General features: G+C 36.3%; 2 protein-coding genes across 2 annotated transcripts in view; both read left to right on the top strand.

The window, feature by feature from the left end:
• The window catches only part of LOC141440216 (protein Wnt-5b-like), a 65,334-nt gene that overhangs the window by 24,836 nt on the left and 22,337 nt on the right, over positions 1 to 18,161 (top strand). The window lies entirely within an intron of this gene.
• LOC141440386 (probable salivary secreted peptide) lies at positions 15,719 to 16,225 on the top strand. Its single transcript, XM_074104894.1, has one exon. The coding sequence runs from the start codon at positions 15,755 to 15,757 to the stop codon at positions 16,109 to 16,111; it is 357 nt and encodes a 118-aa protein (XP_073960995.1). The 5' UTR covers positions 15,719 to 15,754; the 3' UTR covers positions 16,112 to 16,225.

Below are 18,161 nucleotides of genomic sequence, written 5' to 3' on the forward strand. Positions count from 1 at the left end.
AGTAACTGCCACAGTTCAACCAGAGCACAATCCCACGACTTCAATTGACACGTTAAAAGAATTAGTACTACGTTTCGAAGATCTTGACGAGGACGATCTATGTTTTAATTTTTTGCTCGTATTACAGTCCACACCCGGTAGATATGTCTTACAATTATCTTTGAATAGCTGCCTGCTGCAAATTGAAAATTTTCTTTAATTTTCTTTATTAGGCTAATGTAGGTACTAATTTAATATTTACTGTCTCGCTCACCCATTTAAAAAAAATTTGGAGATTTTTCACCCAATTACTTAAATTATGCGCTGACATTCACCAGTTATTTTTGTTTTTAAAGAAGATTTATTTAAGTTTCGGGAAAGTTCCGTAATACTAAATAGTACCTACGAATAAACCGGACAATACTGTTTTTTTTCAAAGGCTGGTTAAAAATTATAATAAATGGAAGGTGGTAAAAACATCTCTAGATTATCGTCTCCCAAAAACCAAGCTGCGATCTCACAAATCAAGCGGCCGTATCTCGACTATTTATTTGACGATATTAGAAATATCTCCTACCTTTTATTGCCTCCTGGTACAAATACGCTTGATTTATTGTTTTTTAAACGCAGTAGAAACGTTATTTATAAGGAAAGTTCCTTTTATTTATAACATTTAATGGAGTTGTAAATTATTTTGAGTCATTATGCGGTTTAAATGATAAGAGATTTACTTCAAAAATGAGGATCATAGCTTACCTACTGATGTGTAATGTATGGCGTAATATGTTTTGCTATTTTATTTTTGAAGGGGTTCTAAAACGTGCATTTAACATTTGATATGACTTTGTCTAGGGCCTGTAGGACGTGTCAGATATTTTTACAATCTCCGCTGTGGCAGATATTAATGCAGTTTACTGTACAAAAGGAAGAAAACGGAACCCTTATACTGTCTGTTTGTATGTCAAGACCCTTTTTCCCAGAAGCGCGTGGAGCATTCTATTCCTTTCTATTTATATTCCCTGTTTCACCTGCACAGCAGTCCTACTCTCCACACCAGAACATATCTTACAGCTCAAGCACTTGCCGGCAGCATAAACAAGTGAGATGGTGGTAAACAGCAGGGCTACTACGAAATTCGAAAATCGAAGTGTGGTTCCGTCCCTTTCACTCTCGTATTAAATATTATAAGCGTCAGCAGGACGGCAAGATACGAAGTTCGAATTTTGCACTTCGTAGGTAGTACAGGACCAGGACCGGCCTTAGTCATCTAGGTGCCCCGGTCGAGTCATACCTTTGGCGCCCTTTTAGATACGACAAAGCGACTTTATCATAGGTCTTATTTAATAGACATAGAATACTTATACTCCTACCAGGACCAAATAAGTCTACAAAAGTTAATACGCTAAGTCTAGTTTTCCTTCAAATCGATAAAAATACAATACAATACAAATATTCTTTATTGGTCACCAAAAGCAGTAGGTACAGAGACATTACAAAAATAGAAAAATTCAGGTAGACAATAGGCGGTATTATCGCTTAAAAGCGATATCTTCCAGACAACCAATTAAATAGAAGTGGTTAACTATTGAGCTGCCGCTCTGAACCCCCCCCCCCTCCGCTAAAGCCGGAACTGGTGCACCTCTTTGCACCTTGTTACACAAGATTCTATCCACTAACACAGTCTTCCGCATCTACCGCAGATTGGTCACCTTAGATCCACCTTGTAGAATAACATCGTTATTTAGCGGCGGAAAATTGTCGTCGTAAAAATAACTAGTGTCTACTTGATGAATCATGAATGTCCTGTGCACCTGACAAAACATACATCAATCATTTTGTCAGGTGCATAGGATATTCATGATGCATCAAGTTGTTAGTTGTTTGTAACAAAAAAATACTCAAATGTGAAACAAACAAATAAATGACAAGCAAAAATATTTTTTAATAATGGATTTCAATTTGGAGGCGATCACAAAATCTGTGCGGCCAGTATTTTTGTTTGTAAGTTGGACAAACAAGGTATTGTTAAGTTTGCAGCCTCATAGTTTGAAAATCGCAGACTACTAATAGGTTTTTTTTAATAGAGCGTGCGAGACGTAGGTACATTTTAATTTATTTACATAGATTGGTATAGCACGTTATCTGTGGTCAGATGCTGTCCAATATTTACAATCAGTCCTTCAACCTCGGCGGTCTCAAGATTCCATCAAATATTGGTTGATTGCCATCAAAGTAATTAATTGTCTACATCCTCAGTTGCATACTCAACCCTGTAGACTTACAGAGTAGATTTCTCTACAAACCATTGAGATCGGTTGATCAGTTTGCTTTATTATTACAAGATTGACTGGTAGAGGTTCCTTAAAGGGATAAGTTTGCCTTTGTATATGTATCTCAACGTTTGTCAAATGTATTATTAAAGTCTTTACACACATACAATATTCTGTTCAAGGCTGTATTGTCAGGTTTAAATAATAATAACGTTAGCATATTATTCTGTAGGCTTTACAATTTCAATTTATGTAAAATAGAAATATTTAGAAGATTGCTGTAGATATTTCGGAAGTATTAAATTGTAAATCAGTAATTTATCCGTTAATACTGTAACGTTTAGTATGAGGCTTTGTACATAGGTTAGAAATTTAATATAATATCCCAATCAACACGTACTATACATCTTTATCCAGAGGATAGATACGCGTTGTATAAAAAAAAATGGTTGCTCCAGCGGGGGCTCGGGACAGGTTGACCGACATAATATCCTGTAGGTACTAACTATAGAGGCATGAACCTAAATTAACCTAAGCACTTTCTTATCCGTGTATATTTATTAAATTTCATTTGAACACATTTTGCTTTGTTACATCCCACGAACTATCATTGTTATCTATCAAGAAGCTGTCTTCCAGCGAAGTCGCGATAACCTTTGAGGAAAATAACACAAATAACGCACACACACTAACAGACACATTTAGTACCCTGCCGCATTAACATGGTACTAAGAAAGGACTGGATTTGTTACAAACTACTTATATCGACAAAGTCGCATGTCCTAATTATGAGCAGTTGATCAAGCCACTGGGTTACTGAATAAGACCTTATTGAAAGTGTTCTTGCGTTCAATATCTTCTGGCGCTATGAGTGCTTAATACCGGAACTTTTACAAAACAAAAGCATATGTCCATTTCCACTTCTATTGGAATTTAAGCTTTACCTCATAGTGGTAGAGTTGTAATTTAAAAAAGACACATACTTTAATAAGAAAATACTTAGTCTCTATCATTCACAGTGACGATGGGCTTCGAAAAAAAGGAACAAAATATAACTTTAAACAATTTACTATATAAAAAACTTTAAACAGATCACCCGTAGATTTCAATGAGGAACTTATACCCGGAACCACGTTCACTCTTCAGTTTAATGTTCACAAAGTTGAATCCAAGGCCTCCTCTGTTGATGGAAGGTTCAGCTAACCCATTCTCCAAGTCCTTAATCGCTATCCCTTTAATCTTCTGATCTCCATGTGGGTATTCAAAGTAAACTTCTTCTTCCCTTTTGAAGAGGGGAATGGCGCTTGCTTCTATTGTTTTTTCATAGATTTTTCTGACTAATCCAGTTTGATCGTATATTTGTCCGACGATCACTGTCCTGGAGTATGCCACTCCGATGACCGCACATAGTATGAGACACTTTAGGATCATTGTAGTTCACTGTTGGACTGCCTGCGAGCGACTGAGCTGATTTGTTGTGCGTTTACGAGTGTAAGGTCAGATGTCTTCGTATAATCGATGCTTTGACAGCATTTGCGTTCACAAATCATACTTGACGATTTCCTGTGTGTCAGGGCTGTATTAAAATTGAAGCGACGGAATGTTTTCAACTTTTAGAGGCTTTAGGTCTCTTGGTACGAGTAATAAGGCATTAGAATTTGTTTTAAAGAAAAGAATATAATTGCTTCGATTTTAGTAGTGAATCGTTTATTTTTATTTATCATTTGCATTGACATTTGCATTTATCCCTAATTAAAACATAATTTAGTAAACTGTGGTTGAGCTTAAAACATTCCTTTCATGGCTAAAACCTTATCAAGAATGTGTTTTGTATGATTTATAAATTTATCGATATCGGAGAAAGCGATGGACTTATTAAATTTAAAAGTAGTGTAAGTACTTCAAGCATCTCTTATTAAAGCTAGGGATTGCTTGAATTTGTTATTTATAATAATGCATACTTGACCAGGTTGCAGTGGGATTTCTCAAAAATTTACGTTGTATACCTAAGTCAAATTTCATGTCTCTAATCTTGATAGTCTGTTCCCAACATACTGATTGAATTTTATAAATTTAAAAGATATTTTCACAAGCTTATATAATTAGTTTCAATCCGCTTCTAGTAGTGGGATGGTCTCGATATTTAGTAAACATAGGAGTTGAGTAACAGTATGCTAGCGCAGTCAGTAAAAGGCTATTATTAAAAATGAATATTTTAACTAAAACTTATTTAAAGACGACGATTGAATAAATAGAGCTAACCAATTTTGTCAAGAATATCTGAATTAAAAACAATGACGCACTGGAAATACCTCTTATGTAAGAAGATCACACGCTGTCAATAAATTAACCGCGAATCAAGATCGCCTCAAAAACCAAGGTCATAATAAAAAAAAGTTAAACTATAACAAATTTATTACGTTTAAACACAATATAACAAGCACTTCACTGTCCAGTCACTTCTTCCCATGGTTGTATAAGAAATTATTAGTTTCGATAGCGTAAACTTCGATCCAGAAATTGTAGCCTCTGAAAATGGTAGGACTGTCCAGCTCTATCGTTACAAATTTGTCACCAATCCCTCCTCTTTTGATATAAGCTTCTCCCCATTTATCATCTCTGAGATCCAAGACTTTGATGGCATTGATAACTTCGTTTCTTGAGCAGTTGACAGTGACGTCTTCGGATCGCACCCAGATAGCTGGATTCTCTTGATGGACTTTGCTGTAGATCAGTTTAGACGATACGTCCGGATAACCAAGAAATATATCGAAAGAGTTAGCAAAAGCGAAATAGATTAGGAGCACCATTGACGAAACAAACGCCATTTTAGTTTGTGATAACTTTGCTGGGTTTTTTTCTACAATAACGTGTGGGTTGTGAGGTAGTTCAAATAAATATGAAGATGGAACGAGCCACGATTTCGACGAACTAATGTATTATATGTATTTTCAATTAACACGTGTATGTGATGTTGTCGGTTCTATGAATGGACAATTTAACGTAGATGGTGTGATGTGTCATCGAGGTATAATTGGTAATCTATTGTAAATGAAGTTAGGTTTCCGTGTGCAGCAGAAGCCAGCTATAAGAAATTGTGTTATTACCAGTAAGGAAATCTCTATTACGTCTGGATGTCAATGTAGATCCCTACCAAGTTTCATCATTTACAATATGCATACCAATTGGACTAACATCACCCATCAACACTCATGAATCATGTTCATCCCGATTATTTTTCCAGGACTCGTAGCCTGAACTAGTCTTTGCATCAGTAAAAAAAACCGGCCAAGAGCATGTCGGACACGCCTGAAATAGGGTTCCGTAGCCATTACGAAAAAAATAAGTAATATTTTTCTAAGGATTTCGTATTTTGTACGGAATATTCCAAGTTTAGGTATATTGTATACCTTAGGCTGCTATTTACTCTTACCATCCATCCCAGCCTATATACGTCCCACTACTGGGCACAGTTTCCTCTCAGATAACAAGAGGGTTTAAATTTTTCACCCACCGGTTTAGGTTTTAGAAAGGGGGGGGACGCTCGATTTTAATGAAAATTTGCACTTTAAAGTTAAATATTTTGCAAATAAATCACTGAATCGAAAAATCGTTTTAGCAACCCCCTAATGGTTTTAAAAGACCTATCCAACGATACCCCACATCACAAGGTTGGATGAGAAAAAAGAATCACCCCATCTTATGTCTATAGGAGATAGGTAATACTCTAAAAAAATATTTTTTTTTTTATTGTATCATTTTGTTGGCATAGTTTACATAATATATATTCGTGCAAAATTACAGCTTTCTAGCATGGATAGTCCCTGATCAAAGCCGCGGACGGACAGACAGACAGATATGGCGAAACTATAAGGGTTCCGTTTTTGCCATTTTGGCTACGGAACCCTAAAAATGTGCATAAAATTTATACTACAGTTTGACCGACTTGGAACTGCTGGGCATTTAAAAAAAATCTGTTAAACTATAAACTTGTTAATATATATTCGCATTTGCTACTCTGTTGGAACCTTCGTACATCTTCTTTTCGTCTACATGTCACATTCAAATCATATGGACAAAGCAATACGCCTACTTTCTTAAATGAAAATGGGCATTCATTTATCTAAGTATGTAAAAGCATATATATTACCTAATGCCTAGTATAAAAATTATTCAAATTTTACAGTTGGATACGCAAACTACCTATTTAGCACATTTTCTGACACAAATGTAACAAGACAATAGATATGTAGAGGTACCTATTGTTAAAACAGAGTTCGGTGACGTTTCCGAGCTCCAATACCTCATAAAGACCAATGCAAATTTAATTTCATATTCTTCTTCTAAGTTGCTACACTCTTGACAGACCGTCGTGGGCGTGGATCAGAAGTAAACCGTCATGATAATTTTCTTGGAAAAATAGCGTGGTAATTTCCCCTTACGTGCCGCACCACAGTGCTGGAGCCCGGAGTTCATATTTGGCAATAGAGACCACTGTCTACTCTCAGACCAGATCCCTAAGTTATCTTTTACGTCACCCACGGGAAGAGATCGGTCCGTTCTGTGGTTCTATTCTGAAAGCGGGCACGTCACGGAATATACATCCCATACAAATATCATAAACAACTTGTTTACCATATTCAGCGTACCCTGCCACGGCAACTACACGTGACAATGACGCAATTTTCCCGTAAATCTAATACAACACAATATCGAAAATAGTTTTACTTAACAGTCAATTGTTAACCATTTGCCTCCATATGATCTCACAGCTCACTAATTCATTTACAAGTTGCCTTATAAATAGATGCGTCGTAGTTCTTCTATCATACGTTACTTAACAACTGTCGGTAACATGTCGAAGTGTATTCTCTTGTGTTTAGCCGTGGTATCTTTGGCTTATGCCAATGATATTCGTTTAGGGTATTCCGATAGTCGTTCAGCTAGGATCTACAATGAAATCAAAGAAGCTAATCCAGCGCTGTGGACGAGAACAGATGACGTTGTTGTTACTGCAGCTGGCAGCAACGTCATTACTGCTATCTACGTCACTGATTTAAGACCAGAAAAGGATGGCGAAGCTACCATAATCAATGGCGGTATAGGTGGGAAGAGTGTGACCATTGGACTGAAAAGTCCTAGCATTTTGAGAGGATATAGATTTGAAATTGAAGTGTTTGCTGCGGATCCAAATGCAAGGTTGTATAGCAAGGGAGGCGCGTACTTGCCATATGAAGATGGACAGTATCCGAGGAAGTATTGATTTTGATACGTAGTGTTAGTTTTTTAATAAATGTTTTGTTAATTTTGGTGTGTTTTCTTTTAACTGATGATTTGTGATGACGTGCGTGGTTTTAGGGAGAGACAGAGCTGTTTTTTGCGTTGTTAGGGGAATTCTGAGTTTTTTCGATACTTTTATAACATGTGAACTTACATGAATTTGAACCATGAGCTTTACGGTGAAGGAAACCTGCACACACCTTCGAAGAGAATAAGTTGTGTGTGCGATGTGCGAGGCACAAGGAGGAGAGCCACAATGTATGCCATATCATAAGATTATTTTTGTACACCCTCTTTAACGAATAAATATTATTGAACTAGCACATTTTCTGGCTCAAATACAGGCCTCAAAATCTGAGTGGAGGCCTTTGCCGTACGGTAGGACGTTAATATATAATCCGAGATAAACAGTGTCGAAACATGCAGGCTACCTTGGTTGCGACCCCCCAAATAAACCTTAATGTGCTTGTCATGAAACCCGTGGTCGGTAAATGAGTCATTGCGCGTACAAATTTTCTTGTCATGAAGCCCAAGGTCGGTAAATGAGTCAATGCCCGTACTGATGCTGCTGCGCGCGCTGGCCCACACGCACACGCACGCTGCGGCGCATACTCCGGGAGAAGGAGGGGGAGGGCGGCGCTACCAAGAGCGCAGCCTAAGGTATCGCCAATTTTACTCACAAATGTGATGAAAAACATGTATATCGCACGGGCGGTACTAGAATTACGAACATCGACTTATTAAAGCCCTCAGTCTTCGATATCGGGCTTCTAATAGACTCTCGTTCGTAATTCCTTATTTACCGCCCTTAAGACACAATGTACTATTTCACTTCTCATGCTCGCAAAGTTCGTATTTATGCTATGACATAAAATGACTTTTTATGCTCTAGTGCATAAAGTAAAATCTTCGTCTAAGACCAAAGGCAATCAGGTGTAAACAGCCACAAAGAAAAAAAGTTTCTATTTTTTTATTTATTTATATAAAACTAAAAATCAACCAAATCAATCAAAATAGATCAATAAAATTAAAAAATATATAATTATATAGTAATGCATGAACAATAAAATGTACATAGTAAGTGAACAATTTTTTCAACTGTTGCTATTTCAGTTCCTTACCATCGAAGTGAAAAGCAGAGTGTAAAACTCGAGCATTAAACCCATTTTTACCTCGACGTGTCTATACACCCCCGGCTCGGGTAGCTGTAGCTATACGAACGTTTCGGGAAAAATGGCTCGTTTTATGCTCTTGTTGTACAATCTACTATTATTAAATTTTTGCTGTAACAAGTACTGACTTACGAAAGATTAATAATATACCACTACTTACGAAAGATTAATAATATACCACTACATTGCTCTATTACTTCATTGTTGTGATTGGTGTGCCATAGCTATAATATAAATACGTGTGTTTACTTTCTGGACAATTGCCAAAATCCCGAGTACTAGTTCCTTCTTATGTTCTATTGTTGTAAATTATTTGATTATGATTAGATGATATTTTTTTAATGCATCTACTTATACATGCTGTTCCGAAGTAGTAAATCGTAAATCAGTCGTTTCTCCGTTAATACTGTTGTGCTTCATATGAGGTTTTGTACAGACTAGTGCAAAAATAAGTATCCATTTGAACCACTCAAAAATATGTTACTACGGCCTTATTGCGTCGGAATAAGAGTATGTGGTACTTATTTCTGAAACTTTGAATAAGTTCATATTTTTACACTTGACTGTACATAGGTTAGAAATACCCTAATCAACACGTTCTATTCATCTTTCGAGAGTAAAAACACGGTATATGTAAGAGTATCATCATCCATCAGCCGGCAGACGTCCACTGCTGTACAGTCAAGGGCAAAGATATCGACACGGCCAAAGTTACAAAAATATGTATACACGACTTTATGCACTTAACATTTAGGCTGTGTATACATATTTTTGAAACTTTGACTGTGGCGATATCTTTGCCCTTGACTGTACAAAGGTCTCCCCCTTGGAACGCCACACATCTACCGGTTATCCGCAATTCTCACGATGTCGTCAGTCCAACTGGTGGAAGGCCTGCCAACGCTTCGTCTTCCGGTTCGCGGTCGCCACTCGAGAACTTTTCTCCCCCATCGGTTATATGTTCTTCGAGCGATGTGGCCCTCCCATTGCCACTTCAACTTGCATATTTTTACAGCTATGTCGGTGACTTTAGTTCTTCGACGAATTTCCGTATTCCGGATTCTATCGTGCAAAGAAACTTCGAGAATAGCTCTCTCCATAGCTCGTTCGAGTATACGTACTCGTATACATCGATCTTTTGTTTAATGTAATGACATATAAACGTGTACAGATATTTTTGACGTCTTGGTATCATACATTGCAGACTATACGTTAACAAAAAACTTTTTTCCAAAAAAAAGTTACACATCATGTTCTACTACTAATTCACTTATTCATAAATAATACAAACATATGTAATGATAATTAAGTAATATGCAAATCTCGGTTAGATTTCTATTGAGCTTCATTTCAATTTCAATAGCGAGGTGAACATTGATGTATTTGACGTATATTGCAAGTAAGTACATATATTATCTACTATTGTGTAAAACTGTAATATTTAACTACGTAGCTGTCACCTGTAAGGACATAATGACTCAATGACTCACTATGATGTGATGACATCATTTGGCTAGAAATCATTACATAACCTCATTTAAATTAAATTCAAAATTCCTAGATAACTAGGAAATGATTTTCTGAGGCCCTAGGTCTGATAAAAAAAGTCCTGACTGACTGACTCATCGACAGCCAATTGATAAGCGATTAATGATTAGTAAAAATACCTATAACATTATGCCCTCTCAAACAGAGCATCGTGGGTTCAAATTCGGGCTCAATCTCATGTGGTAAATTGCAGCTTTACGGTGAAGTAAAACATCGTGACGTTGACTGCTATCTGTTTCTGTGTGACTGTCTGTGGCACTATGCGGTTTTTATATTTAACATTAGGTTTTCTAGCGATGGTTCTAATCCAACTTTTTATTAGTTAGGTTATTTTTTTAATAAGATTATAATAATAATCTCTGTATCTCTACCTACAGTTTCAACGTAATATTTTCAACTGATGTCAAAAAAACTCACATGATTGTACAGGTAGGTTTCATTCGTGGCACTTGGTAGCAATAGGTTATCCAAATTTTATTTTTTCTAAATAAAGCCCAAATGTCTAATTTCTTTCGCGGAATTCCCCTTATCAAATTTACGATTGTTGAAATAAAACATTCGTCAAAATATCTGTTTACTGTTTCCATAAATTATACGAATGTATTCTAATAATTGATTATGTATACAAATTGTTGTAATAAAGTTTCTTCGTATTTATTAGTTGTGACTCCTGACTTTTGCTGCTAAGTCTGTGAGGGAAGATTCTTATTGAAATTAAATCGAAAAGCTGGTCTATATGTATATATAGAAAGAGAAGACCTGACTCACTGACTTATCAACGCCTAGCTTAAAACTCAAGACTTAGAAAGCAGATTTTTTCACAGGTGTTGTTTTTGACACGTAACCAAGGATGTTGTTACATTTGGTCAAACGCATTGTGTTTTGAAACTGAAAATGCTTCAAGATTTTTATAAAACTAACCTAAAAATAAATCCTGAATAGCAGTTTCAGAATGAAATGCATTTGGCCCAATAAAATTTTGGGTAAAAGAATACTTAATAAAAAAAAGTGAAATGAAGGGATGCCATTTTATATTACAAGTACATGGCTGATGAATGAATGTTCATAAAAAGTAAGGAAGTAGGGATTATAATTTGAAATGTATGTTATTGTGTGTACTGTCATGTCCATGTCCCTGTCCGTTTGACACTGTTTGTGGACGGCTTCATACGCATAAGCATGTCAACTATTAATTAATTCCAATTTGTTTTTAATTTTGGAGCGCATTAAATTCAATGTTTCTACGAGATTTTCTTTACATTTTAAATGTTGATATGTTATTAAATAAATAAAAAGTTAATGAACTAAAAGAATTTCTTTGCTCACCCGCGACCTTATGATAGCTAAGTTAAATTAAAACGTTTGTTGTGGTTTGTTAGTCTAACATCTGGTAGCATGGTGTACGGTTGTGTTGCTCTGAACATGAGCTCTGGTTGAGTTCGAAACGTGTCAGTGTAGTGTGGTGGTGGTGATAGATGGGTTTGTGTGATTTGTGTGTGTTCTTACACTGTGGAGGTGGAGGAACTGCATGAACACGCATATCTTGCAAACTTAGCTATCATAAGGTCGCGGGTGAGCAATGAAATTCTTTTAGTTCATTGATATGGACCTCCGAAAAGTACGAGTAACGTCTGATTTAATAAATTAAGTAAATTCTTGCAAATCGATTGGATTGACTTTAAATTTGGTGCAGACAAGCAGATAAGAATGACAATGTAAAGAAAGTTAGCAAAAACGCTTGTATTAAAAGTTTACAAAACTTATTTTCATGATGATCATACTCCTCTTTCACTTTAACTTATTGGTTGGACAGAGACAGACGCTTTACCTTGCAGAACTAAACCTAACGTTCGCAATTTCCGCAAAATCAACCCTATAACATACATAAATCGAGAAGAATTTGATACAAGTGCTAAAATTTAAATTTGTAAGACTTCTTCTTTTTCAAAAATCAAATAAAATTTTGTACAATAGGCTCGTGGAAGTCTTAAAATAAAAATGTTAGTTTTTGCATAAACCGGTCCCTATCTCTATAAAAATAGCTTCACTACAAACACACTAAAATAAAAACACGAACACGACCGACGAAACACGAACCGACGAAAGAACGACCAGAAAATGCGTGTGCTAATACTAATTTTCTGCTTCCTCGGGGCTTACGCACAGACATACGACTTAATTCTCGGTACACCTACTGAACTAGATGTACCAATATTCAAGTCCCGTGAAATAAAGTACGGGATACCGTATCTCGAGAGATCGACGGTTATAGAGTTCCCGCCACCAGGACAGCAGAACTTTGCCTACATACGGGCTATTGTCATCAAGGACAAGGATCGTCATACTGGAGGCTACCCCAGGATAATAGCAGGCGGTCTTGGACAGAAGTATGTTAAAATCGAACTGAAGAGCAAAAGGGACTTTGGATTTAACTTCATGGTTACTATTTATGGAAGATACTAATGTTGTTGTTAAATGATGACACAAATATGAAAAAGAAAGAGAAAGGTGCAAATAAGAAAAAGAAAGAGTGCTCCCTACAACTTTGTTTTTGTGCAATTGTGTTCTATTAAAGGGCGTTTTCGTGTACAGACATTTTTTTTAAACTATCTGCCTGTGGCATTGTAGCTCTTAAACGGGTGGACCTATTTGATTGCGATTTTTTTTATTTGAAAGCAGATTTTCTAGCGATGGTTCTTACTCTTAGACATGTTTCATCAAAATCGGCATAGCCGTTTTGAGATATTGAACTTTGAAGTGACAAAGTCGGGGGTTTTCCAACTTTTTATTGGTTAGGTTATTATACAAGGTGTTAATTAAATAACTGAAACCAGAAAGTAGTTTGCTCAGAATCGAGAGTAGAATCGATGTGTTTTTAAATCCCTTTTTTTATTGTGTCCAGTCTAAACACAGTCTAAAAGTTACGACTGCAACAGGCGCCAATTAAATATTTTAGCGAGGTTGCATACTATTTACTATTTTGATAATCTAATACTGCAGGCCGTTTTGCTGTCAATGTGTGATTTGGATGTTTAATATGCATTTAAGTATGCATTTATCTATATAAGTATGTTTATCCGTTGCTTAGTTTGGGACTAGGTCAATTGGTGGCAAGTGTCCCATGATATTTATTATTTATTTTATTTATTTTTTTATAAAAACGTAAAAACTTCAAAGCGCAACTGACAATTATACCAATTATAAGCGTAGAGTTAGATATTAAGTAGAATTACTGACTCAGCAAAACACACGAATATCTTTAAAATAATGATGGTTTAAAAAAAAAATGCAATCAACCGACTTAAGATGAGAAAATATTTTTGGGGTGTCTGAGGTCTTCAGTTATTTAATTCACACCTTGTATATGGATTGATATACCATATTGACATTATTGACATATTTGTTAGTATGTTAGACCCGGATAAGCTGAGGAAATTGGATGCTCATTAAATCTCAGTGTTACATCCCGTAACAAATATGTATAATGAGTAACGTAACTAATTAACCGTGCCGTAAATTATTGAAAACTGTTATGAATCAATTAATCATTGTTTTTCTTTATTTCCAAAGGCATGTTTCGGCTAAAGTTTTTTTTAATAAGTGCGAATTTTTTACCCGACTGCCCAAATGCGGGTTATTTTAGATAAGTAATTGGGTTGGATTTTATTTAGTCCGTCAGTTAGATTATTAGAAAATATAGGACACGTATTTTTTCTTTCAAATTCAAATTCAAAAATCATCATTCAAAATTTCTTGGCTATTACCTACTTCATATTTTTTGGTTTAATCGACAAAATATCGTGTCAATTTTCTGATAATCTAAGTGACGGTCAAAAAATAATAGATCTTTTTAGGAAATTAGCCCATGTCTTAGACAGTGGCCTTTTATTTTCAACCCCCGACGCAAAAAGAGGGGTATTATAAGTTTGACCGCTACGTGTGTTAGTGTGTCTGTCTGTGGCACCGTATCTCTTAAATGGGTGAATCTATTTGAATGCGGTAATTTTTATTTAAAAGCAGATTTCCTAGCGATGGTTTTTAGATATGTTTCACATTCATCAAGGGAAAACCCCCGACGTTGTCACTTCAAAGTTCAATATCTCAAAAACGGCTACACCGATTTCGATAAAACATAATTTTTATCCCGACTTTCCCACGGCATTGGGATAAAATCTGGAATCACAACCGCTGCGTTTAGAGTCATGAATGTTGGCGCGGATGTTTTATATGCAACTTTAATAAATTTCACGATGTTTTGGGAATTCCTATGGGAATTTAATGAGGGTATCTAATCTAGGGTACTAGGCGAAAGTCAAGTGAACGATTATTTGCATGTCAGGCGTTGAGCGTAGTCTTGACGAAAGTTTGAAAAAAAATGAAGACATTTTATATGAGTCCTCGACGACGATTTTACATAGATACTTATACGTAAGTGAGGAAGTGAGACTTATGTTATAAAAGGTGTTTGTTTGTCTGTCCGTGACATTGCGCGTCATTTGACAGCGCTGATGGATGTAAGATGAGTGCTTGTTGACACTCGCGGGGATGGGTTCATGCCGCAGTCAGCCAAGAATTTTAAAAAGTTTCTGATCGCAAAAGACTCTTTTCCTTGTCACTTTTTTCTTATACCAGCGGTTTTGGAAAGACCACCATTGTCAAGAAGAATGCGCCGCAAGAAACTTGTGACTAGAAACAAGTGATTTTTTCCTTAAACGTGAATTATCTGGAAGATATCCCTTTAAGGGATAAGTTCGCCTTTGTACATCTCTTTCTCTTGTTAACTGTTATTTTCATATGTTTTGTGTACAATAAAGAGTTATATAATATAATACATATTACAATTCTCTTGACTATTAAGCTAACAAAACAACGTTTTTATAAATAATATAGAAAAAAATAAATTTTCATGGTTTAATTAAATATTTAAATTTTCCTACAGGGATACTCGAAACATCTTAGATGTAATAATAATAAATCTCGACAGTCTCAGTCAGTGAATAAATATATAATAAGCATTAAAATTGTAACATAATAAATTCAGTACAATCAAACATAGTCGTAATATTTAACAGTGTTATTTTCATTTTTACTAGGAATCGTGAAAATATTTGTTTAAATCTGTTTTTTTTATTCACCATCCTAATTTTAATGTGATTATGATTAATGTCGATACAAAGTTTTTTTTTGTTCGACATTAAAGTAATTTTCATTAAACTATTAACATTTTGAATTTTGAATTTTTGATGGGTTGTTTTAGATGCTTTGAAATAGTTTGAAACAACATAAAATGAAAATCACCATATTTTTGGTAAGCTTCTGGGAATTTAATAAAATCCCAACGGCATACCTAATGGTTCACGAGAGCGAGACCGTGTCTTTAAAGCTAGTCATTTATCATACAAGTGACGACAACTCCACTTCTTGGCTCGCTCTCGCACTCCATCGTCCCTTTTCTATATAAAAGAATGGCGTCTCATTAGCACCTCACAAACGAACGAACGCAAAATGCGAGCAATCACCATTATATCGTTTCTGTGCCTTCTCGCGGCCGCCGCCTGCCAAAGCCACGACTTGGTGGTCGGCCAGACTACATACGGAGACGTCGCCATTTACAAGATCAACGAATACAAATATGGCTTCCCCTTCATCGTGAGAACAAGCATCATAGAATACCCTGAACCAGGGTTCCAGAACTTCGCCTATATAAGAGCTATTCACATCAAGGACAACGACCGCGACGGGTCTGGTGGTTACCCTACGATTTCAGCCGGAGGTATTGGGCAGCGATTTGTTAAAATCAAGTTGAAGAGTCAACGAGGCAATGGATTCAACTTCACGATCACCATTTATGGAAGATACTGACTGACCGCCGTCTAACTTCTGATTGCCTAGTACGTGTAAATATTGCGCTTATGTTTTCGTATCTATTTATTGTTGCTTTGTTATTGTTTTGTATATTAAAGTGTATATGAGTTATTTGGTATTGTTTTATTTAGTTAGTCGATAAAACAAGTATGTAATCTGCGACCGTACCTATTATCTAATGAACGCCCGAGCGCTGGCGATCGCATCTTCCATCTCTTTCTACCCTGACCCTATACCGTGTGAAAGAAACAAGTGGTGAAAACGATTGCGATTCCAAATGCGTTAGTTAGACAATAAGGTCCCCGTACCTAACATAACTGCAAAAAGAAAAGTCTTACCGACTCGCTCATTATTATTTATACATACATGGGATCACATAATTAAACTTGCAGGCTGAAGGATTGTTAAAATTATAATATTTTTGTCTAATTATCCTCATTAGAAACAATAAACTCGCAAAATTCGAGCACAATATTAATATGATATATGTATCTAACGTATCTTTGTACAGTCGACTGCAGAGAAAAGGTACTCCCCGGATGTGGTTGCCGCAGTTACAGGGTATTTCTCTGCAGCTGACTGTACCTGTTCCTTCTGAGTGATTGGTAGTAAACTAGTAATTATGAATAAAGTTAAAAAAACTCTAGTAATTAAGATTGGAAGTTAATTCCAAAAACGTCATCCGTAGAAATTGAAAATTGTAGATGCACAAAAAGTGGTTGAATCAGTGGTGTTATAGATTAGTTCGACCTATTTTCTGTTTTTTCTGTGCATCTATATTCAGTTTGTATTTTCATGTCTAGTTTTGTAGTTCAGTACTATCTGTGTTGTATCGATGTGTTGGGGCTGTTTCACCATCCATTGATTGGTGTTAACTGACGTTTAAATGCGATGCCGTCTCCGTCTATTCGAACAAAACAAATAGAGACGGCATCACATTTCGACCGTGACAATATTTTAACCGTCAGTTAAACGTCTTGTACAGTCGAGTTCACCCTTAAATTAATAGTGTCCGCCACAGCGGACATGATTCAAGGCTGTTTTTGTATTTTTTTTTAATTTAGGTAGAATTTTTTGAACTATAATGTAACGATGAGGTTTGAATCATGATTTTTTATTAATTTTGACAATTTAAGGGTCAATAAAATATATGAACACGTCTCTATTGTTAAGGTGTAGAAGCGTGTCCAGATATTTTGGTCGAATTTTCGCTCAGAAGTTTATGAACTCGGCTGCACTTTAATGAGCGATGAATGTTTTTTTTAAATGGCTAACTAACAAAAACCCCCTTGTGATTGGTACTTCGAATGTTGCTGGTCGTGCGTGCGTGCGTGTTGTGTTTGTTATTCCTTCACGCTAATCGGCTAGACGGATTTGGATGAAAAATTTGATTGGCATTGCCACCAGATTCAGCTCTACCCTGTAATTATTACTCTGTTTAAATGCCGAATAAAAAAGTATTTCTTTCTTTCTTTCAAACGCTACTTTTTACCCCGATATGTACATGGGACCCATGTAAGTCATCATGTCAGCCGAAAGACGTCCACTGCTGGACATAGGCCTCCCCCAAGGCTCTCCACTCAGACCGGTCTTGTGCTTTCCGCATCCACCGCGATCCCGCGATCTTAACCAAGTCGTCGCTCGTCTCCCGGTCCGCGGACGCCATTCGAGAACCTTCTGACCCCATCGACCATCAGTCCTGCGAGCAATGTGCCCCGCCCATGTAAGTATAATTTAGAAAATGAGAGGAGTTTAGTAAAATCACTGAATTGCAATTCGACTATAAGATCTAACGTTTTACACGTGCGAAACGTACATTCTATATCCTCACCTGCATTCAATTTGCATCTGAATAGTGTGAATAGTCATTTGTTCGAAGAAGTAGACACTGCAGCCATGTGTCATTTATGTATAGTTTTCTAATGCCAATATATATAGACGAACTTCATCATCGATATCTACAGCTCAATGCCGAGCACTGGCCTCTTCTCAGTATGAGAGAGCTCGGGCTGCAGTTCCCATGCGGGACCACTGCGGTTTGGGAACT

Source organism: Choristoneura fumiferana, chromosome 22 (genome assembly GCF_025370935.1).
Source record: "Choristoneura fumiferana chromosome 22, NRCan_CFum_1, whole genome shotgun sequence".
Lineage (NCBI taxonomy): Eukaryota > Metazoa > Arthropoda > Insecta > Lepidoptera > Tortricidae > Choristoneura > Choristoneura fumiferana.